The sequence below is a fragment of the Halichoeres trimaculatus genome, unplaced genomic scaffold, assembly GCF_033239565.1.
Source record: "Halichoeres trimaculatus isolate MK-OKI-2021-1 unplaced genomic scaffold, fHalTri1.1 fHalTri1_scaffold_13, whole genome shotgun sequence".
Lineage (NCBI taxonomy): Eukaryota > Metazoa > Chordata > Actinopteri > Labriformes > Labridae > Halichoeres > Halichoeres trimaculatus.
In genome coordinates this window covers 7304864-7328879 of record NW_027437191.1, presented here as the reverse complement: position 1 = coordinate 7328879, position 24016 = coordinate 7304864, and the positions used below count along the sequence as shown (strand labels likewise).

The window sequence follows — 24016 nt, the reverse complement described above, 5'->3', positions numbered from 1 at the left end:
GGTTGTGACGAGATAGAATACTGAACTAAACCAACATATTACAAATAAGAAACAACACATAACCACAACGCATACCTTTAAATCAGGGAAACAGGTCATTTAACATTGGTCTCTGTATTTTTCCACAGAGCCATATATGGGTAAATCGAATGCCACACTTATAGCAGCTGAGCAGTGTCCTTCATTTGTGAACAATCCAAGCAGTAGTCCTAAAATCTGCTGTTTCTTGACTGTCCACTTGAGGCTGGCTCTGGAAGTACCTGAAGTCACATACACACAAAGTCAAAAAAAGGCATTTCACAGGAGAAATTAACCTATTTACAGCCTGGTTCAAAAAACGTCTCCTGTGTGAATCGCTAATTTTACTAAGGGCACACACTGTACAGGGGTGAATTTTTTTTTCTAACTCGGCCGTTTGGGGGATATTAAGATCGCGAGTTCACCGAATCAGAGGCACCGCTCGGGGTCACGTGACCAACAGGTGCCCTATAACTGTACGCAAACCCCTTGCCACCACGAATATGGCCGCTAAAAAGGTGAAAGTCCTGCCTCACATTCGGAGCAGCTATAAGGTGGCTTTTTTTCGCGTGAACAAACATATGTTGTGTCAGAGTTCCATTGTCAGTAAATCTTTTGCCACACTTAGTGCAGCTGTATGGTCTCTCTTTTGAGTGAAAAAACATATGTTTGTTAAGCTTTCCTTTGTCATCAAATCTTTTCTCACATTCAGAACAGCCGTAAGGTTTTAAATGATAAAGCATATGTTGAGTCAGATGTTGTGGACGGTTATATCCTTTTCCGCATTCAGAGCAGCTGTAAGGTTTTTCTTTGGAGTGGACTAACATATGAGTTGTGAGATTTTTTTCTCTTTTAAATCTTTTCCAGCAGTCAGGACAGCCGAAAGGTTTTTCTTTGGTGTGGACAATCATATGTCTAATCAGCAATTTTTTACGTTTAAATCCTTTCCCACATTCAGAGCATGTGAAAGGTCTTTCTTTGGAATGCACAACCATGTGTTCGTTTAGAAAGGCTTTCATGACAAATGTTTTACCACACTCTGAGCAGCTAAAAGGTCTTTCTCCTGTGTGGAAAATCATATGGCTGTTCAGAAGATTTTTTTGTTTGAATCCCTTCCCGCATTCGGAGCACGAGTGAGGTTTTTCTTTGAAATGAACAAACATATGGGACCTCAGAGCGCCTTTTGTGTTAAATTGTTTACCACATTCAGGGCAGCTGAAGGGTTTTTCTCCTGTGTGAACTAACATGTGTTTGTTAAAATCTGCTTTAAGAGTAAATCCTTTTCCACACCCTGAGCAGCTGAAAGATTTCTTTTCTGTCAAAGAAACCCCACGAATAGTCTCACCAGGTTCAGGACAGTTATCATGTGACTTTACAGTCTCTGCTTTTTTGTTTGTGGCAGATTTTAATCTTTTAGGACAGTCTCTGGTCTCTGTCCAGTCATCTGCCTCATCTTCAGTCCCCGAATCAGTATCTGAGGAGTCTTGGGTCTGTCCCTCAACCTCTGGTTGTAAATTTCTTTCTGGATCTGAGCTCCTCTCTGGTTCTGGTCCTCCACAGTCCTCTCCACCAGCTGCTGTTTCCATATGGTCAGTTAGTCTCTGATGAAGCAGTGAGGACTGAGGTTCCTCTTCATCATTTTCACTCTTCTTGTGGACTGAAGGAAACAGGACCTTGGTATCAGCCTCCTCCAGTCCTTGAAGCTGCTCTCTGCCCTGACCAATCCACAGTTCCTCTTCTTCCTCTTTAATGAGTGGGGACTCATTATCCTCCTGGTCTGGATAGGGGCTCCTCTCCTGCTGCTCAGGGGGAAGCTCCTCTTTCTTCACCATTAGTAGCTGAACATCTACAGGACACAGTGAACAAATATTAATGAGATATTGGATCATCTTCCTGATGGAAAACTAAATGTGAAAGAAAAAAAACTCAAGATCTTTATTTTCAGCACTGCTGCTGAACTGTAGTGACAATCTCATACTGGACAAATGATTACAGGAGCCTCCTGCTTGTTGAGACATTGATCTGAAAGAAGAACTGAAGGTGGAGTTCACCTGTTTACACACATCTGTTAACCAAAGATATGGATTCATATATTTCAAAGTTACATTCAAGAAACTAGATCATTCTTCAGGAGGAGCATGAGTGGCGAGATGACATCCATTCTAATCACAGTGTATGGTCAGGAGTCGAGAGGGAGCAAGGAATGATATGCTGCAATGACAATCTGTGGCTAGGTCATTCTTTAAATGCGGTGCCTTTTGCGTCCCCAGCCTAAATCCAGCTGTATTTCCTGAAAATAAAAGATTTAAAAAAAAAAAAACTTTTTATCTTAGTGAAATTTCACTAATTATCTGTTAAAACACAAGGATATAACTCATAAAACTTAAACAGTTTTTTAAAATACCATTTAAAAAATAAAAAATGTGCTATTTTGCCATGTTCCCAGTGCCCGTTTCACTGTTTCGTTCAAGAAAATTATGTTTGTTTTTTTTTCAAAAATATTTCTGGATATTTTTATTCAGCTTTAAGGGGTTCTTTATATATTTGATAGTTTCATCAGCCAAAAAAATATATTTTTGTCTAAAATTGCAGTTTAATATTTGTCCCTGGATTTGGTGTCCACCATGTTATCCTAAGTTACTCTACCTCTAAGAAAGCTCCACACACATCAGCACGATGTTATTCCAGAGGAGGGAAATTCAACAGTGGTAAGATTACTCACTTTTATTTTGTTAATTTTATTATAGTTACTCTTTAATGATGAAGATCTAATGTGGTAAATCATAAAATGTCCACCGTGTTATCCCAGTTTTATGAAGAAAATTATCAAATATCATAATTTTAAAAGGTTCTTGGATAAAAATGTTGATTTCTTGACAGCTATCCAAAATCTTGTTAGCTTAAATGCTAATAAAGCTAGGCTAAAAGCTTTTTTTGTTGTAAGATGTCCACCGTGTTATCCCATAACACTGTGGACACAACACAGTGGACACATTCATTGTGACATATATTTTTAAAACTTAAAAAAAAAAAAAAAACAACAACAAAAAAAACATTAAATTTAGCAGATTGAGATTGACCTTTATGCTTTTCATAAAGCTTAGAGTCATGTTTTTTAGAAGAAACATCAAAATAAAATAAAAAAGATTATTTTATTTTATTTTTTTTACCATTTCTATGACCCAAAAGGCACCGCATTTAAAGAATGACCCGGCTAGTGTTTCTGTGGCATAACTCAAATCACTGAAGTCACTGGACTGCAGTGCTGCACAATGAGTGACGCATGGGAACGATTGATAATTGCCCCTTATTGCCGACAGTGACGATGTTAATGATGAACAGCAGCATGGTGTCAAAACAGCTTTATTATAGCGAGGCAGGAAACAGAAGGGAAAGTCAGATTGTGTAAACAATCTGTGTTTTTCCATAAAGTAAACTATCATATAACTATTTTATCCTTTTATCCTTCATCGTTTTTTTTTTTGTTTTTTTTTTGACCCAACAAATCCACATTAGATTCCACATTTCCAGAGGAATTTATGGTGGTTTGTGCATGAATTCAATGTAATCCGATCTTACATTTATGAACCTTAGTTACTTGCTCGATTGTTTAAACATTATCACACACATTTTTAGGAACCAACCTGCTCTGTGCAGCTTTATCTCAGGTATTAAAATCACATCCAGTAGTTCTCGTTGGCGCTGGAGCTCCTCCTCGTATCCAGATAATGTTCGTTGTTCTCCCAGGTCTCTGATAACCGCAGCGAGCAGCCGCCGCTCGAATAAATCTTTAAGTTCCTGAAATCTGGACATCTCCTCACATCAAAGAGTCAAATAATAATTGAGTAATTGAAAAGCAGAGGTCCTTTTTTCTAAGTGGATTTCTTGAGTTGACTGACGGGAAGCTTTTCCGAATAGTTGCGTTCCTGAGGCTCCGAAACGTGTGCGCTGCCTCATGGGACACATGTGTCGACCCAGGGTGCGTCTCAAAGCTCCAAAGTTTCATCCTTCCTTCCTCCACTTGCGTTGTTCACTTGCGTTTACTTAGTCCCTCCCAGCAGAGATGATGGAGAGATGCGAGGAAATGAAGAGAGGAGAGAGGAATCGAGGACTCCTGAAGTTGTCAATGATTCAATAAAATAAATAAATAAATAAATAGATAGATAAAAATAATTATTTAAAAAAAAAATAAAAGAGAGAGGAATCGAGGAGTCTCGTTTGGAGGGCAAAGAGAGACGTCCTTTCCTCGAGTGTCATATAATGCGACGTGTTTCGGTGTTGATAAATGGTGGCAATAAATCAAATTAATTAAATAATTTATTTGAATAAAGTATGAAATAAATAAAGTGAATTTCATTCTATTCTATTCTAAACAGTCTGCGAGTCATAACGCTCCCACACACTAGAGGGCGGTGTTTCACCTGGAGGCTGAGTCTACACGTGACGTGTACGAGGAAGACGACGTCCCCGTATGCCCGCGAATCTGAAGCAGTTTGTTTACATCTGTGCATGGAGTGAAAGGTGTTAAATTTCTAACACTTTTCGTTGCTGTGCAGTGACACAAAAATGTTCCTGTTTTCGTGAATGATAAGGTGAGTTATTTTTTTATATTGAAACGTCGACAGCCAGTATCTGAGGGGGGATTTACAGGAACTTTTGACGGTCTCGTATCAACTTCCTGCTCTCGCTGATGTATTATCAGGTGTCCCAGTCAACTTAATTATTGTTTTAGGTTAATGATATAATTATACAAGTAGATGTAACCCGTGCCCAAAAACAACACACCAGCTGCAAAGTGGTAAATGACATATCAGAGCAAATCAGGATGAGTAAGGCATTAAATCAGTTGTTTTCTTCGTGGGTACGACACACACATGCCAATATTCAGAAATATTATGATTATATCGTTCAGGGGCGATTTTAGCACCAGACCTCGAGAAAGAGTGAGCTGACTTTTTTTAGCCCATATTTTATCAAACAACAACAATTAACAAATTGTTCTACTAAACGTAAAAAAAAAAAAAATTCACAACAACAAATTTAAATCGTTTTTTTTTTGAGAAAACGAATTGAAAGCTGTTTTCAGGAATTAAATTAGTAGGCCTACGAGTACTTTTGTCATCATGGGTATGATTTTTTTCAGGTGAGAGGAGGTTATGACAATCCAATCTCGATTATTAAGTACAACATTAGTGTACCAGTTACTGTAACACAGTCATTAAATCTATAACCGTATAGTTATTGATTATTTGAATCTCCTGTTTGAGAGTGGTAATTATTTTCTCACTCTTCAGAGACATACTACTATGGTGGCCGGTAGCTGTCAGACGATTTGCGAAAGCTACAACATGAATGCAAACGCAAGTAAAATTACAGCGCAAGTAAAATTGAACCCCTAAGTTGTTGCTGTATACAGCAACAACTTAGGAGTTCAATTTAGCGGTTTTCTAACGGACGGTTACCCCAGCGGACAAAGAAAAGTTGTGAAAGTGAGTTATTCATCATTTAATTTTTTTTCTCTAACTTCATCCATGAGCCATAGCTTAGTGATCTCACCCTGTGATGTCCTTTGTGGTTCTGATATTTCTATGTTAATAACTGGTAATGTGTCACCTTTTATTTAGCTTTATGACTCAGTCAGCATTATAGTGATATGTTTCACTTGCTTTCACCACTTTTTTATGTCCTTTGGAAAGTGTTAAAAGTTCACCTCTTCTCTAGTTGTGGCTCTACTTTCACTGTGTTGTAGCGTTTGTATTTGTGTTGCAAATTGTGTGACACTTACCTGCCACTGTATATATCTGCCATCTGTTTTTACTCCTGAAATAACCTTTTTTTTTGCATGTGTAAACCTTTTAGATTTTTTCTTAGAGGAGAGATTTACCTGTTACCTTACATATTACTGTCGAATCATTGTCAGCTGTGGCACTTATTGCCAGGAGATAAACACAGGTAAACATCATGCTTAACGTTATCAAAATCTGATAACATTAGCAAGTGAGCTGGAGGACTGAACCACCTCACTAAGGGAAAGCCAGTCTTTTTAGGTGCTTCAGGCAGGAGAGGACAAACGGGTCTGTTGCACCTGGCCCAGAGTAGTGGGAGCCCAGAACTGGGCCCCTCAGTAATTTATAGAGAGGGAGCATAGTGTTATCTAATCCTGGTCCCCCAGCAAAACTGTCAGTTGGCTACAGGAGTATCTATAAATTGTAATACTGGGTATTTTACATCTTAGTGGCTTACTGCCCTGCTGAACACTTCTTAAAGAGGACATATCATGCTGATCCCTGATTTAATGTAATACATTTGAAAACAAGACCTTTCACCCCCTGAATTTTCAAAAAATGAGATATTGTATTTTTTCTGATATCCTGGATGTCAGTTAGTCACACAACTGCCACCGAGGGATACACCCACAAAGAGCTGACTGACTGAGTGCTGAATGCCATGACTCTGCTCTGCTGAGCAGCTCGGCTTTACATGGTGAATTAGCAGTTAAAACACTGTAGTGTCAGCAGATGTCGTAATACTTGTGAGACTGTCATATTTGCCTGCTTGTTCTGACATGCACTGTGAACCTGGACCACAATAATGCTGCGGTAATGACATAGTGAGGAACTGACGGTAGAGGCGATCTTTAGACTACACTTTCAGCATGATGGATAAAACAGACGGAGAAAAGTGAAGGAGAAGGATGGAGCCCTGTTATAGAAATAGTTTATTGGTGAAGTCTGCCTACATTTCCACGTATAAACTCTACATGTTACAGTACTGGTTTGACTCACCACACTGAAGCGTCCTGAGATGATCTGTGTCCAGGTGGATTTTCTTCCTCCTGAGCTGCAGAACTGTCCGGGTCTGACTCGGGGTCCAATACAAAAGGACGTATCCTACACTCTGCCATTTTATAAGTGCTATCAATGCCTTACTGTGAAGTTTTGGCAAACAGCAAACTCGCTCAGTCTGCCCCATTCAATGTGGCGATTTTGTAAATACTGCCATGCTGTAAAAACCGCCCCCGGCTCTACCCCCTCCGCCCCTCTGATAGAACTGACCGATCAGAGCACAAAGGGCTGTGACGTTGCGAGGTTACTGGAGGTCATTCTCCAAACGGAGCGTTTCAACGAGATCTTCAGAATGGCCTAAAATGAGGATATTGAGAACCCTATTGTGGGGCAATGAAGGAACTAAATGACTTTTACTGAGGTCAGAAATGCTTTACAGGCATCCTAGTCTGGCATAGTGGAAAGGAGAAACAAGCACGATATGTCTCCTTGAAACTCATGACCACTGCTCTTGTGTCTGTGTCCCTGCCCACTGTCCGATCATTACTTTTGGAAGTAACCAGTTGTAGAGAGAAGAGAGGGCCTTTTCACTCAATGGATTAGATAGAGAAATAAGTTTAACTTGGACTGTTGTTGATTTACAGTACTTCAAATTCCCTAATGACCCCTCTTCATTTAATAACGCAGTACAGAAAGACAACAACAACATTTTGACAAATGGCTTATAAGTTATCAAATGAGTGACAGAAGGAAAACGACTGATGAGTACAAAAAAGAGATAACAAAAAAAAAAAACGCACATATATGAATGACTTAAAAAATGAGGACCTGCTTCAGACTAAATGATGTGTGAGAAATATCAGGCACTAGTATATCTATTGCCACAGTATTCACATGTATCCAGTAGTTAATTAACTATATAAACAGTGATGAAGCCATAATGTGACAGGTTTCTGGTTTTAATAGTCCTAATGTTTCTTATAGTAGTTATAAAAAGGAATTATTCAGAGTCATAGAAGTTTATAATTTAGATGAATTGGTGATGTAACATGAAATTTACATGACCTTCATGCACTGTTATATTGTTAATTTGTGTTTTCCAGGTGTCCACCATGTTAATAAGTCCAGAGCAGGAGGCTCTGATTGGCCAGGTGTTTGAAACTTACCTGACAGAGCACCACCACGATGACATTCTCCAGCTATTCGCAGATGCTGATGAAGAGACCCAGCGCCCTGTTGTTGTTAACGCCATGACACTGTTTGAAGCTAATATGGAGGTGAGGCTCACACATCTCAGCACAGATTATATTCTGTTTTATTTATTGAAATAAAGTTAGTGAAGAACTTGAAGTTCCTGTAACAACTTCATTCGCAAATCTCAAAAGCTGTCTGAGGTTTCTGAAGTAAGGTGCAGAAAATTATGCAGCAAACAAGCATTATTGATGATGATGTGCTATTCTCTCGATTCAATTCTGTTACGATTTTTGGAGTGACGATTTGGTTTGAATTGCAATTCTTACAATTTTTGCCATTTTTAGTTTGCTTTTTTCAAAAGTTGATGATTATAATGTCCACAGACCATATCAGGAGCCATATTTTCACATAAAATGCACATCACCTGAGTCAGAGAGAAACATGTCACCCTCTGCTGGAGAAAAGTGGTAACTTTTTTCCACTTCAGCTTTTAAAGAAAGACTGAAATGAAGTATTTAGATAAAAAAAAATGTTTTTTTTTTTGACAAAGAATCATGATTTTGATATTGTCAAACCAAAAATCCTGATATACCGATTTTCAATTTTTTTCTCCTACTCCTAGTCAGCAGCATCAAAAATATGTGTTTTTGTCAAGATTGAAGCTAGGAAGGACTAACCCAGAAAAGAATTTGAATCATTGCATCTCTCCTGTTATGTGTGTGTGTTTTCAGGTCGGGCACTATTTCAACGCCTATCCCAACGATGTCCTGGCTATATTTGACAAGGTGTTACACAAAACAGCCACGCAGTTAGCAGAAAAGGCCTCTCTGAAGCAGAGACTGAGACATGCTCCTAGTGCCCGCATCACAGGTAAGCTAGTCATCTCATAGTGATGGTGCTATGGGACAGTGTTTGGATCTGTGCCAACAGACAAAAAATCTTTGTGAAGCACAATTTCTTTCACTTCAGCCATGTCTTCTGTCATTTACTTTGTTTCCTGCAAAAGAAATAAAACACAATAACTGATCCTTTTAGATATTTGAAGACTCTTACGAACAATTTCTGCAAGATCCTAAAAGACAAATATTAGACTTTCAAGACAGTTTTAGCAAAATCATGTACCTTAGGTTCTGAAATGGTGTAAACCCTTGTCCATGACAAATTGCAGCTGCTCTAAAGGAAGTCAAACTGCTTCGGTAAATTGGATTGGAGGTCAGAGCTTCAGGATGGTTGGTTCATGGATGTGACATTGAGTCTTGTGGATTTAGTATCTGAGTATTTTCTTGCAGACATTTTTAATCATGCTTTTATCTTTTACCTTAGGCCTGCCAGTGTGTCCAGAGCTGACCAGAGAAACTATCCCCAGAACCAGAGATGTCGGACACTTCCTGTCTGTCACTGGCACAGTGATACGCACCAGTGTAGCCAAGGTAACAGCTCCACACATGCTCATTAAGCAATTGTGTGGTTGACTTTTATACAGTCTTTAAAACAAAACCCACAATACTCCCTATGAATTAACAACCAAACACAGACGTCTGACAGAACTATTTAAACAGCTCTCGTGCTGCTATCTCTGTGTTCCTCCAAAACCTGAGAGGATTTCATCTCAGCTGTTGGACTTCCAGTTAGAGACTGAAGTTTTCATCAGTTATGATAAAATGTTGATTTCCCTGAACAAAATGTTTTATTCATTGAGTAACTACCAGGTAATGTGCATGTGCACATATCCCCAGGATTGTTTATCTATTTTTAAAGGGCTGATTATAATTTTCACATGTATATATTTTGGGATCCTCAAAGTAGAGCTGGGCGATTATGGCATACGAAATCAAAATTATGATTAATTGAATCCTCTGCCTTGATTTTTGTTAATGCAGGTTTACCCCATTTTAAACTCAGATAATTCTGTAAATATTTGTATAATTTTGAAACAAGTAACTGAAATAAACATGCACAGATGAACAACTAAAGGTTATTTATTAAAACAATGGAATTGAAAACACACATCACCTTGTGTATGATCAGAACAGGGATTCAGCTCATAACTGGTCTACTCAAGTCCGTCCAGTTACACATATTCACAGGTCTTTCTTTTCTTTTTAAATCATGTCTAAAACTTTTTGTATTGGAGCAGGAAAAAAAATATATTGAAACTTGTGTTTTTTTAAGTCATCGCCGTCTGAGTACCCCCATGTTGTGAGTCTGACTCCTCCACCTCTCACAGGTGTTGGAGTATGAGCGGGACTACATGTGCAACAAGTGCCGTCACGTTTTCACGATCCAGGCTGCTTTTGATCAGCACTACACGTTCGTCCCACCTGTGTCCTGCCCCAACCCTGACGCCTGTAACTCTTTTAAGTTCACCTGTCTGTCCGATGGGTCAGAGCTCAGCGCCTGTAGAGACTACCAGGAGATCAAGATACAGGAGCAGGTAAGGCATCCATACATGTGATCTCTTCCTGCTGATCCTTGTTATCATAACTCTTTTTTTATTTTTCAGATCGATGCACATTTCCACAGTGTTTCACATATAGATTGTTCTCCCTCAGGTGCAGAGGCTGTCAGTGGGAAGTATTCCTCGGTCGATGGCGGTGGTTCTGGAGGGCGACCTGGTTGACAGCTGTAAATCTGGTGAGAACTGTTTATCAGGGTGTAACATAACACCCTTGTTTTCTCAGACAGAGATGTTTTAATTATTTTCAAAGACGCTTCATTCAACTTCAAACAGCTGTGCCATCGCTCCGCTTAAAAACACCCACCAAACTCAGTTAACACACATCATCTAAACTAGGGTTGTCAAAAGTATCGATACTTAAAAAAGTGTCGATACTAAAATGTTGTATCTGGATACAATACTCACTTTCAAAATTATCAATACTACCCCCCACCCCCGATGCCGACCCGCTGACGCTGCGTCCCCCTCTCTCTGCCTCCTCACACACACACGAGAGCAGCCTCCCTCCCCCTCCCCGTGACACACTCAATAACAAAACAGCATGGCTAGTGCTGCAGGCGGGCCAAATCAAGCAGTTTTGGTCAAAAATGAAAAAGGTAAAAGTGTTGTTTGGAGGTATTTTGCCTTCGAGGCTAACGAGCTTGGAAAACTGAAGGACACAAATAATTGTAAGCCATTAGCCACAACGAGCGATTAAAGGCTGACGTATGTAACGTTAATGATTATAAACAGGGCTTCCAACTGTCACGCATTCGCCGTGAGACTCACACATTTGGATGGTTTCACCCGCACTCATGCCACACCTCCGATTTCTCACGCTCAAGTCAGAGGCACAGGAGCACAGAGGACGCAGGGGTCGTGTTGTGTAATATACAAGATACGCAGGTATGCACCCTATTACCACTAGAAAACCCCAAGAAATACCATATAACCACTATAAAACATAATTATAGGATGGTTGTGTAACTTAAACTTTCACTTTCCGTGTACGCGCGCTCTTCTTTGTGCCGGCGTGCGTAAAGGTGCAGTTAGACACGCATCCCAGCAGACAGTGAGAGATCGTCAGTCACTATGTGTGATTTTATATTTCAAACTGTGTCTTGATAGCTCATGAGCACATTTTAAATGAACACAGAGACTTAAAAAAGATGAGTCAACCTTTTGATGAATCAAAATGCAGCATTGTTCATCAGTCCATCTGAGCTGCTGTTTTCACTCACTCACTGTTTTCTAAATGATAAATTCATCCTGAGGTTCCCTGGGTCACATGTTGTTCATGATGTGAGCAATCTTTTAAGGATCAAGCTTCAAATACAATCCACTAGTGCAGTGGTTCTCGACCTGTGGCTGGAGGCCCATAAGTGGGTCTCAGGACTGTTTTTAGTGGACAGTGCATAAATCAGGCAATCTCCAGTGGTTAGCCGAAAACAAGAAGTTTAGTTAATATAAAAAATAAAGAGTGTTAAGGAAAAGAGGAAAAAACATTCAGGGGGAAATGTAACTGGCTGCAATAACGAGCAGTCTACTTTGTCCAAAGGAGACGATGTGACGGTGTACGGCGTGATGTCTCAGCGCTGGAAGCCGTTCTACGACGGCTCTCGTTGTGACGTGGAGCTCGTGCTCAAAGCTAACAACATTGAGGTGAACAACCAGCAGGCTAATTCTGCTCTGCTCATGACGGACGCTCAAAGAGAGTTTGAAGACTTCTGGGAAAGCTACAAATATGATCCCATAGCTGGTGTGTGAGAGTCTCTTCATCATCTGGAAAAAATGACATTTCATTCTTTGTTTTTGATGTTGTTGTGTTTTTAAGACACCATTCTCTCCTCCCTGCAGGCAGAGACCAGATCTTGATGAGTCTGTGTCCTCAGGTGTTTGGCATGTATGTGGTGAAGCTGGCAGTGGCCATGGTGTTGGCTGGTGGAGTGCAGAGAATAGATTCCTCTGGAACCAAAGTCAGAGGTGCATGTCTTCTTCCTAAACACACGTTTGTTGATTATTTGTCCTGTCTCCTTAAGCCTGAATTTTGCCTCTGTGATATGTAGTGTAGATACACAGCACAGGCAGTAGAGGCCAAATGACCTGTTTTAGGAATGCAGAGCGCACATTACAACAAAACTGACTAAATCCAGTCCTCTCCAGGTGAGTGTCACATGCTGCTGGTTGGTGATCCGGGAACAGGGAAGTCTCAGTTCCTGAAGTATGCAGCCAAGATCATTCCTCGCTCTGTTCTCACAGCTGGAATCGGATCAACAAGCGCAGGTAGACTCTGCTGAGATCTTAACGGATAAGTTCGGTTTATACAGCTTTTACACTGTTTATAGAATGAAGTGGAACAAAATACTCACCCAGAAGGCTTTCCTGATCCAAGCAGTGCTTCGGGAGATATTTAGATCCAAAATCGTGCAGCGGACGTCTGTATAATGGGATCCATCCGGGCATAGACAGCGCATTAATCGTCCTAAAACCGCATTAATCGTCCTAAAACTGCATTAATCGTCCAAAAACTTGTGTTTTTCACCAATATTCCATCATGGGCCGCTCCAGGCTAGTCCTCTGCTACAGTCTGTCACTCCAGACAGCGCTGTGTGGCTGTAATGACCTCTGAACTGACGAAGACTTTGTTTACGATTGCCCCTCAAAGAAAGGAGTCAGCTCTCCAGAGAGTACTGCGCATGCGCGGAGGGGCAAACTTAAACAAAGTCTTCGTCAGTTCAGAGGTCATTACAGCCACACAGCGCTGTCTGGAGTGACACAGACTGCAGCAGAGCGCTAACCCGGAGCGGACCATGATGGAATATTGGTGAAAAACACAAGTTTTTGGACGATTAATGCAGTTTTAGGAGCGGCGCTGTCTTTGTCCCGATGGATCCCATTATATGGACGTGCGCTGCACGATTGTGGATCTAAATATCTCCTGAAGCACTGCTTGGATCAGGAAAGCCTTCTGGGTGAGTATTTTGTTCTACTTCAATCTATAAACAATGTAAAAGCTGTATAAACCGAACTTATCCTTTAAGGGAATCATGAAATTCTCTGATAAATAGTTATACCAACCACACAAAAATGATCCTTCATGTGTTTGTGTTCCTGGATTAACAGAGCTGTGATGTGTTTGGTTTCAGGACTAACAGTGGCAGCAGTGAGAGATGGAGGTGAATGGCATCTCGAGGCTGGAGCTCTGGTTCTGTCAGACGGTGGTTTGTGCTGCATCGACGAGTTCAACAGCATCAAGGAGCACGACCGGATCAGCATCCATGAAGCCATGGAGCAGCAGTCAATAAGTGTGGCTAAAGCTGGGTACATGAAGTCATTACTTTAAAAAAATACTGGAAAACTTTTGTGCTGGTTAGGCTGAGCCAAGCAGCAACCTATAGTGTAAAAATATGAGACAGTGAAGAAGTGCCAAAATCTTCTCGAGTGTCCGCTTGAGGCTGAAGTACTGGAAGTCAAATACACACCAAGCCAAAAAAAGACATTTTTACAGCAAAAGTCAACATATTTACAGCCGGTTCAAAAAATCTTCTCCTGTCTGAATCACTGATTTCACCATCGACACACTGTAGGGTGAATTTTTTCTAACTCAGCAGTTTAGAGCTGTGTTTACCAAACTATTTTTCAGGTAACCCACTTTTTGGAGCAACAAGCTACGGCGACCCAATCCATAATATGTCAGATCTATAATTTGATTGACAAGATACATTTGCAAAGATAAAAAAAAGGTTCTTTAAGATGTTTCTGCATCATCTTACATCTTTTGTACCAGCTAACAGGCCTAAGAGACAAATTTGACAAATGCATAACAGCTTTGTTAGACTTACACTCTAAGAATACTTATTTTTTTTTACGGTGATGGGTTAGCCTGCTTGCTTTTAAGAATTGTATCCCAGTCATGTGTTCAACATGAGAGAACACGTACTGAGTGTAGCATCCGGTCTGTTTCTTTATTTTGTCTCCATTTTTGTGAAAACTCCATTTCGTATTTGTTTAAATGAGCCTGACAAAGTCAAGTTTCTGTCAGTTGTGACGGACAAAAAAAAAAAATCCATCCAGAATGAAGTAAAGGCATCTGTTCATGTCTCTTTCAGCGTGATGTCACTGCACAACTGTAACAAGCTGTAACAGCCCCGTTTCTGCAGCTGGTGCCGTCCAAGATCCAGTGGTGACTTTGGACTTTCAAATTCAAACCGGTTTTGAATCTGACTTCGAATCGTTCTTTTGGAAACTAATGATCAAAGTAATCAATGGGTCAGCTCCTTCATTTGTGTGATGGTGACACAGTGACAGCGTTTTCCTCTGAGAGCTGTAAAACAGTAGGAAACATACAGTGGTTTGGCTTTGGTTATTTGAGTAGCGCCAGCTCATGGCTTCAGACTTTGTAAAAACCGTTACACGTTTCCAGTTACAGTAAACATTTTGGCGATTTCCCTTCACAATGAAAAGCCAATCATCAGTAAACAAATCGGCAAGGGGAGACTTCTTCTGGTTTAGGAATTTCATGCAAACCTTCTGAAAACTAATTTGGCAACCCATAAAAAATATCTGGTAACCCACCTTTGGGTCAGGACCCAGACTTTAGGAATGACTGGTTTAGAGGATATTAAATTAGTGAGCTCACCCAATCAGAGGCACAGCTCAGCCTACGTGACTGATGGGCGCCCTATGGCTGTACTCAAAGCCCCCGCCACTTCCAATATGGCTGCAATAGCCAATTTGCATCACAAGCCTGTTTCAGGAACAAACCGCTGAATTTGGGAGACACATCCATTAATTCTACAGTCTATGGGCTGAACAAGATGTTAAGAGTACATATGTGGTAGCATCATTACTGAATTTACAGAAGAAAACATCACAGGTAAAAGGACAACAAAGAGTTTTCAAACATGTTAAGACAAAAACAGGCATTTTAAAGTCCCTCTGAGGACTTTGTAAGGGATCCTGACAAAGTCTAACTTTTATACGTTTGCCTTTTCATAATCCACAGGTTAAGTGGAGATTATCAGGGCCACAGTAGGCTGTTGTCAGTCATTGTGGTTGGGTCAGATTTTCCTGGGAGAACACAAATTGACTTGCAACACATAAACAGACCCACCCTCTCTGCTCTGTTTATTTCTGAACTCTCTGAAACTCAGATTCACTTTCTCCTGACGTCTCCTCTCCACAGCATGGTGTGTAAACTAAACACTCGCACCACCATCCTGGCAGCCGCCAATCCTAAAGGCCAGTACGACCCCAATGAGCCGCTGTCTGTGAATGTTGCCCTGGCCAGCCCTCTGCTTAGTCGTTTTGACTTGGTCCTGGTCCTGCTGGACACCAAGAACTCAGAGTGGGACCGCATCATCTCCTCCTTCATTCTGGAGGATAGAGGTAAAGTATGAGCTGCTGAAAATCTTCAGGGTGATACGTTTGATCTCCTAAAGCTTGGAAAATAGAGCTTTTTGACAAACCTAAATCAAAACCAAGATGAACTTTGAAATGTTGATCAGAAATGATCCAAGATCACATAAAATATGAACAACTGAACAAAATTTTTAATTTTAACGGATTGATAAATCAGCAAGTTATTGGTCTTTTTAAACTCTGATGAGCTCTGTGGAGGATGTTCTGATGTGCTCTTGCTCTTGTGTTCCCTCAGGACTCCCTGCAGAGTCTTCAGGCCTGTGGTCCATGGAGAAAATGAAAGCTTATTTCACTGTGATAAAACGCCTGCAGCCACAGCTGTCCGAGGATGCCAACCGCATCCTGACACGTTACTATCAGCTGCAGAGGCAGAGCGACGGCCGCAACGCTGCCAGAACCACCATCCGTATGCTGGAGAGCCTGAGCAGACTGGCTGAAGGTGAGATTCTCTCAGAGTCTCTGCAGACTCTGGCTGCACAGGGACGGCGCCTGTGACGGTGGCACTTTGGCTTCAAACCTGTACCATGGTAAACAGTGGAGCCACACTGTCCATTTTATATACATCCTATGGATATAATCTTGTTTTTTCTCAATTTTATTGGTCCACCTGCAAGCCAGTGTTATATGTAAGCACTCACACACTCCAACACACATACAGTGGGGAAAATAAGTATTGAACGCGTCAACCTTTTTCTCATTACATTTATTTCCAAAGATGCAATTCAAACAAAAACTAAAATAATCAACACATGACAAGAAATCACAACATTCAGGTCTGTAAATAATGATTATGTGGAATTTAGTACAATAACACAGGAAAAAAGTATTGAACACACCATGGAAAGGCTGTATACTTTATCAAGGAAATGCACCATACCACCTGAAATCTGTCAGTAATTATTACCTGAACTTCCCATTAGTGCAAACCAACATCAGCTGGGCTAGAGCAAATTGATGGTCCTATAAAAAGGTCGTTTTTTCACCAAGCAGTTAAATACGACACACCTCATGATGGGTAAAGGCAAAGAGCTCTCTGAAGACATTCACAACCTGATTGTTGCTCAGCATCAGAATGGAACTGGTTACAGACTTATATCAAAGCACCTGAATATTCCAGTCAGCTCCGTTGGGGCCGTTATTCACAAGTGGAAGAAGCACCACCTTACCATCAACAGGCCACGCACAGGAGCTCCTTGCAAGATTTCTGACCAGGGAGTCAGAAAGTTAGTCAGAAGAGTACTCAACGAGCCAAGGAGCACCCTGAAAGTGCTCCAGAAAGACTTGGAGACAGCAGGTACAATTGTTACAGAGAAAACAATAGGCAATGCACTCCACCGCCATGGCCTCTATGGACGCTCAGCCCGCAAGACTCCATTCCTCAAGAAAAGGCATATGTTTAAGCTGGTTTAAAGTTTGCTAAACAGCATCTTGACAAGCCTGTAGAATACTGGGAGAATGTTGTCTGGTCAGATGAGACCAAAATTGAACTTTTGGGCTGTCATACTACATACCATGTTTGGAGGAGAAATGGCACTGCACATCACCCAAAAGAAGCATCATGGCATGGGGTTGTTTCTCATCCCATGGTATTGGCACATACACACGGACCAGGGACCTATATCTTGAAGCAGGATTAATGTCTTAGCCAGGTAACTTCAGGGATAACCCTGGTTTATCAACAGCACAGAGCTGGTTCATTTCTTATCAGGATGGATCACCACGGTGACTTGGTTTTAACAGCTAACCTGCTCTGGAGCAGAGTGAGTTGGAGGTTGAATCTGATCCTATAAAATATCCCTCCCACTGGCCAATCAGCTTCTCTGAAACAATGAACTGTGCAGTTGCTTCCGAACCCAGAAGACAGAGGCGCCCAACGTGTACGACGAGCATTGAGACGAGAGGTTGTTCAGGCACTGATCTGACCAACTACATCTTCCTGATGACGCGCTTTATGAGAGGTACCGATTCTCACAGCCCGAACTTATCTACCCCTGCAGGGTAGACTACACCGTCCACAGGAGCAGTGTTATGACCGTACCACAGGTATTAAACTAGGAAGGGATAATTAAAGCATCAAACATCATTTCTATAGCCCCTTTTATACAAATGCAGAGTGATTATCAAAATAAAAAGGATGTAATGTTGAAACAGCACAATATTCTATCATGTTATTCCTACACTTCATACATTGTGTTTGAGGGATTTTTTTCTTTAAAGGAGACAGTGTATTTCAGTCCAGCTGATTTGTGAATTGTTAATTTGGATCAGACGTCACCTCGGTGTTTTGACATGATTCCATTGTGGGGACAACTTTAAGCTCAGCTGTAGCATAATGTTATGACATGAAACAGACCAACTTAACAGAAGCAACTATGTTTTTATACTTAATTTTTTATAAAAATAATGTTTTTTTAAATACATTTTAGAATTAATTATTTGCCCCATGTCCTTTTTACTCCAGAGAGATTTCGTCTGGGGAATGAGATGATAATTGTAATACACGCTATTCATCTGCACAGTATGTTGTTTAATTAGATTCATGAGTGTGATCAGTGTCAGATTGAGCCATTGATCAGTCTGCTATGTGTTGCCTCGCAGTTTGCCTGCAATTGGCAGCAGCCACAGTGTTTCCTTTTCCATTACTCTGACTCTTTCCTCTTCATATTTGATCATGATCAGACGTTGTTCCTCACAGGGGAAATAGGGCGCTCTGTCACTCTGCTTCTCTGTGTTTGTTGCGCTCACCATTGCGATTGGTCAGCTGCCTCTGAGCCCTCCCTTCACGTTCACAGCTTTTGATGAGATAAACCTGGGTTGATATACCGTGTTGATATCTCGTGTCCTGCTATCCATTATCCTGATTGCTGCTGTTGGGATTAGTCAACCGTGGATAGATGCGAGTTACCCAAAGTAAGTTAATCATGCTTTGTGCTATAGGTCCCAGCTGGTGAGTGTGACCAAACAAAACTTCAACTCACAGCTTTGTGTGAAGTCTCATAACTGAACATTGTCACACTGTGATAAGATTAACTGTGTCTGAGTTCAGCAACAAATCATATCCCTTTATCTGACCTCTGCAGCTGACCAGCGCTCGTTGCAATGACCTGTTTCTCAGGATCAGTACCTGAAATCTTTCTCACTGCAGTGCTACAAATGCAAAGTACACAGACTTCACTCTGATTCATCACAGCAAACAGTCTTAAAGGATACTGAAGGAACGTCATGAGGATTTCAGGTGTAAAATTAAGAGTTTACTTTGAGATCGATGGGCTTTTATTACTCAACTCCTGAAAAACAGGACAGTCAAGTCAAGAGAAGGGACACAAAGTGGTGAACCCTGACAGTTTTTCACTTAAATGATATAAATGGAAATCTGCATTTTAATGTTGAACTGACGGCTCTTTCTGTTTGACCCTCCAGCTCATGCCAGGCTCATGTTCAGAGAGACAGTGACCATAGAGGACGCTGTCATGGCCGTCTCTGTGATGGAGTGCTCCATGCAGGTCAGAAAAACCACAACAGCAAACACTGATACACAAGTGATGAAAACATTATCATGTTGCATTTCTTATTACTAATAACAAAGGATGATTTATTCATTGAATTAAAAAAATGGGATCTTTCACGTTAGTCCTTGGTGCAAATATGCAAATCGTATCTAGCCTTTCACCCCCAAACGCTCCCCTTCACGCCAAAATAGAGACAGAAAGTCGAAACTGAAAAAAGACAGTAAGTGAGAAAAAAGTGTGAGTCTAATCGCCATGAATACAGGAATAAATACTAGTCGTAAACAAACATCCATGCAAATGCAAATATGCCTGATACAACATTTTAATGATGCTAATCATTTTTCAGAACGGTAATAATTTATTTCACAGAACAACAAAAATATAATGTCATGGTTAAAAAAAAAAAGACGGATCAATAGAGCTTAGACACATTTCCTCTGTCCCCTCAGCACCCCCAGAAAAGTCCCATTCAGAAATGTCAAAAAAAGTTGTTTGGCTTGTCTTCAGGCCACGCTTTCTACTCATCAACAGGGTGTCAGTGGGGTCCTAAAAAGTATTAAAAGTTGAAAATTAAGGCCCTTTAAAGGTATTAAAACATCTTAATCGGGATGTTATGAGGTATTTAATTTGATTGGTATTCAAGCTTTGACTCCAAAAGTATCCATGAATATTTATTTTCCATGCGACTGTTACAAACTAACCTGGCACACCAGACAGTTTCACCTATCCACCATGGAAATAGTCTATCTGGTTTGAAAATGTTTTCAGGGGCTGAGCTTTAAAAAAAAAAAAACACACCTGGAGTTTGGACGATCATTCTGCTCGACAGACTCATCACAGACCAGCGGGTGTTTGTTTTTGGATAAATTTTCTTTGTTCAAGTCAACATTTTACTGGATACAATGCAACGAGATAAGTTACTTATCAATACAGTTACGTAGCGCTGTTGTTTGAAACTTGACAACAAGCAAAGTTGTAATTTTGTGAGGCGTGGGCTAGATGTATCACTAGCAGCCCAGCATATCAGTTGGCTAATGTGACAACAAACTCAGTTCGTACAGTAGTTTAGTAGCCGTTTGTATGTAATGCTGAAAAAAAGCAAATAACACAATCTCAAGCACGTGTCCTAAATTTTGACAATGATGAAATAAAATTCTTGTTTTTTTTCTGCAAGTTGGGCTTGAATAACTGCTGTTATCTGTTGTGTTAATGGCAATGTTGATTAATCTGCCTTTAGTTTCATTTATTCTTTCAAGCTTTATTCCTTCTTGGTTTACTTAATTTATGTTAAAATGCAAACTACAACTGTCAAAGATTGGTTGCTAACAACAGCTTAAAGTCGCGATAAGGTCTTAATACCTTTTGAAAAGTTTTTAAAAAATCTTAAAAAGGTATGAATTTAACTTCAGGATTTCAGCAGATACCCTGATCAAGGACCTCATCGTCTTTAACGGCTGCCAGCTAGTTTATTCCACATTTTAAAGAGCAGTGTTACTTTAACGCAATGTCCATTACTTGGAGTTAAACCATACCGTTAAATGTCTTAACCTTTACCTTATGCGATCATGAAACTTACCTTGACAGGACTTCTAGACTCCAAATCCAGAAAAGTGGTCTCAGAGGAAATGCTATAGACCAATGAAGTAGTGACTGATGATGATCAATGTGCTGGGAATTGTTTCCACATGTGATTCATGCTACTCAGTTGAATTTGCATTCAGTCATGTTACAACCAACACAATTTTTGAAAACCTCATTCAGGTTGATAACAAGAAAAAAAACATTCCTAGAAATTCCTGCGGTAGTTTTCAGGAAAAGCCCTGCTAAAGGCATAAAATCCTTCAAAACCTAAGCTCTGCTGCACTCCGTAACCACACTCTTTTCTTCTGTATCAGGGTGGAGCTCTTCTGGGAAACGTGAACGCTTTGCTCACCTCGTTCCCCTCTGATCCCTGTGAGCAGTATCGTCTTCAGTGTCAGACGCTGCTGGAGGGGCTCAACCTGCCTGAGCTGCTGCAGAAGGAGAGCAGCAGACTGACCAGGTCAGCCACTCGTGTTCAACGGCGACATTTGATCAAATGTTTATCAAACAGTTTGTAACAGTTTGACCCCTGACAACAGCTCAGCTGTTAGAGTCAGAAAGTGATTTTTTTCCTTTTTTTTTAACTGTACAGTAAAAGCCTCGTCACGAAGATTCTATTTAACTTCACAGTCTGTATTAGATTGAATGCGGTGACTTGACACCATTCTGACACAAAACTGCACACATATCAGAGTTTGCGCACCCTTTTCACCTTTTCTTTGATTCTCCAGCCTGAAGAATGATGCCTCACAAGTGTCTCCACCTGCTGATGATGGCCAGCCTCAGGGCAGAGACACAAACTCCGCCCACAACACACCCCGCTTGAACAACTCTGGGAACTGCAAGGGTGATGTCACAGTGGAAGGAGGCCTGGACTGGTTCGACTCCCTCAATCAATCAGTGTCACCCGGCGGCATGGCCCCGCCCATCATTACGTCAACTCAAGTCAACCTGGACTCAGAAACGTCCACAGACAGAAAAGAGGCGAGCTGCCGACCTCAGGCGGATGAGATCAGTAAGAATGAGTCAGCATTAAACCGTGATGGTGTGTCACATCATTTTACTCCTGCTTCAGCAGAAGAAAACACAACAGACAAAAACATTACAGGGAGCAGGTCGACCGCTCAAGAGGAGAGGACAGGTAATCCAGAGTCCTCAGGGTTTGTGCTCCAGAAAGTCTCAAAGAACCTGAGAGACCGACGACTGATGGAGTTGAGTCATCCTCATCGAGGTCCAGATGCAGGCGGAGGTGACACCGGGGAGTCTGCTGATAAAACAACAACCAACACAAACTCAGAATCTCAGAGGAGTGCCTCGGTGTCATCACCAAGACCGGCAAAGAAGCCCCTTCAAGATCCCCTGAGCACCAGCATGGCACCTGAGAAGGAGGAGAGGAGGGACAGGAACCTGAAGAACATCAGCGCTGCGCTGGCGGTGAAAAAGGCAGCTGAGGAAGAATCAGGAGAAGAATTACGCTCAAAATTTTCTAGTTTTATATTCAAACCCAAAAAGATGAGGCCTGTGGCTCACAGCAATGAAGCGAGCATCAGAGAGGGGACACTCAGTGAAAGAAACCAAGACAGAGGAGAGCAGGTGAGCACCACAGGTGAACTGAAGCTAACTGGTCAGGATGGCACAGAGGATAAAAAGCAGAGTGTTACAGAGGGTAAAGACGAACGGGGAATCAGTGAGAGAGAAGAGAGTTTTTGTTCCAGGAAGCTGGATGAAGACGAGACAGCTCCAGGAAGGACGAAGCACACTGCTGACATTAAGTCAACTGTGGCCTCTTCAACACTCGCAAAACTCTCTAGATTCTCTTTCAGCAGCACACACGAATCCACAAATTCATCTGAAAAGGTCCAAAACCAGCCTGATCACTCCGCAGGGAACCAGAACAAACCTGTGAATGTGGCAGACAAAATAAAAGGTCTTTTAAACCCAGGGCACAAACCAGATCAAGGCACAGAGTCACGAAACGAACGCTCTCTGGGGTGTAAGACGTTGAATGACGGTCCTGTTGACTGTCAGAGTTCAGTCGGTGTGAGAAAGAGGAAGTGTTTTGAGCTGGATCGTGCTCCAAACAGTAAGGGGACGTTCTCTCTTTTCAGTTCTGCGGATTTGGGTAATGATGACCTCGACGTTGACTGGGACCAGGAGGTTTCAAAGAGACCTAAAATATAAAGTGACACTCTGCTGTGGGTCAATGAGGATTCACATGATCACTGTGAAAATATTTTCAGCTTCCTCTGCAGCTTTCCCTGACTAAAGCACGGAGACTCTTCAAACTCTGTTTGACAAAAAAAGCTTTTTGTCATTATCGTTTGCCCTTTCTGCATTTTTTTTCTCAGTACTCCCTCTTTAGATCATCTTTAACACTGTAAAGATGCTTCTATCACAGCACCTGTGTGGTTATTTCAGCTAAGAGAAATGCTGACACACAGATTTAAAGACACTTAAGGATAAAATCACACATAGCAAGAGGAAGCGATCATGGATGCTAACTTGAACCACAAGAATCACTTTTGACTTCTGCACCTTTGTTCTGATCAGCATCCACTCAACAAATAATGTTGATCTTCAATAATAAGAGTTTGTTGAAACAAACAGAACATGCCAGCAGTGTGTGTGTGTGTGTGTGTTTTCTTTACCAAAGGGACACAGCAGCTCAGAGATATTAAACAGACTTACTCTCATCTTTTCTGACCGCTGCAAAACCCAAAGCTACAGGATCCCAGGAAGGTTTGTCAACACAGGTTTACTTTTAAAGCTCATTTGAACTGTTTTCTGATGGTAACCTAACGGACTAAACCCGCTATATCGTTCTTTTCACGAGCTAAGAAATCAAAGTTTATGAATGAAATTTAGAGATTTTCTCTTTTATCTGTTTTTTTTTTGACATCCAAAGCTGCAGACAGAGTAGGTCTCAGGTGAAGTGCACACTGCAGAAACAGCCTGTCCTACAATTGTAACAATAAAAACTCTTGATGAACATTGAATTTCACTGTTTGAGAAGCACCACTGTTCAAACTGAGCAAAGCCAGGATGACAGATTCTTATTCTGTTGGATCATC

At 41.1% G+C, this 24016-nt stretch overlaps 2 protein-coding genes across 3 annotated transcripts; one reads left to right on the top strand and one right to left on the bottom strand.

Annotated features, from left to right (window-relative positions):
* Positions 1-425: 425 nt before the first annotated feature.
* Positions 426-3929, bottom strand: LOC141802293 (uncharacterized). Its single transcript, XM_074685831.1, has 3 exons — positions 3663-3929; positions 1423-1864; positions 426-1356 (listed from the first exon to the last, which is right to left on the bottom strand). The coding sequence occupies exons 1-3, from the start codon at positions 3829-3831 to the stop codon at positions 426-428; spliced, it is 1542 nt and encodes a 513-aa protein (XP_074541932.1). The 5' UTR covers positions 3832-3929.
* A 571-nt stretch (positions 3930-4500) lies between these two features.
* mcm9 (minichromosome maintenance 9 homologous recombination repair factor) lies at positions 4501-23245 on the top strand. 2 transcript variants are annotated; one of them, XM_074684807.1, is made up of 15 exons: positions 4501-4610; positions 7907-8080; positions 8729-8867; positions 9321-9427; positions 10225-10431; positions 10550-10631; positions 11993-12193; positions 12292-12417; positions 12598-12717; positions 13581-13755; positions 15620-15822; positions 16091-16294; positions 19276-19358; positions 21260-21405; positions 21677-23245. In XM_074684807.1, exons 2-15 carry the CDS (start codon positions 7916-7918, stop codon positions 23124-23126), a joined length of 3408 nt encoding a protein of 1135 aa, XP_074540908.1. In that variant the 5' UTR covers positions 4501-4610; positions 7907-7915; the 3' UTR covers positions 23127-23245. The 2 variants fall into 2 exon arrangements, with proteins under 2 accessions (XP_074540908.1, XP_074540909.1); XM_074684808.1 differs by lacking the exon at positions 4501-4610 and adding an exon at positions 5390-5507.
* Positions 23246-24016: the final 771 nt, after the last annotated feature.

Excerpts from the sequence above, each read along its gene's own strand:
- mcm9 (XM_074684807.1), top strand. The coding sequence starts at position 7,916 with ATGTTAATAAGTCCAGAGCAGGAGGCTCTGATTGGCCAGGTGTTTGAA. Across the intron at positions 8,868-9,320 it reads TCCTAGTGCCCGCATCACAG|GCCTGCCAGTGTGTCCAGAG; the intron begins GTAAGCTAGTCA and ends CTTTTACCTTAG. Across the intron at positions 10,632-11,992 it reads GGTTGACAGCTGTAAATCTG|GAGACGATGTGACGGTGTAC; the intron begins GTGAGAACTGTT and ends CTTTGTCCAAAG.
- LOC141802293 (XM_074685831.1), bottom strand. The coding sequence starts at position 3,831 with ATGTCCAGATTTCAGGAACTTAAAGATTTATTCGAGCGGCGGCTGCTC. Across the intron at positions 1,865-3,662 it reads GATAAAGCTGCACAGAGCAG|ATGTTCAGCTACTAATGGTG; the intron begins GTTGGTTCCTAA and ends TGTGTCCTGTAG. Across the intron at positions 1,357-1,422 it reads GACTGTCCTAAAAGATTAAA|TATTCGTGGGGTTTCTTTGA; the intron begins ATCTGCCACAAA and ends ACCTGGTGAGAC.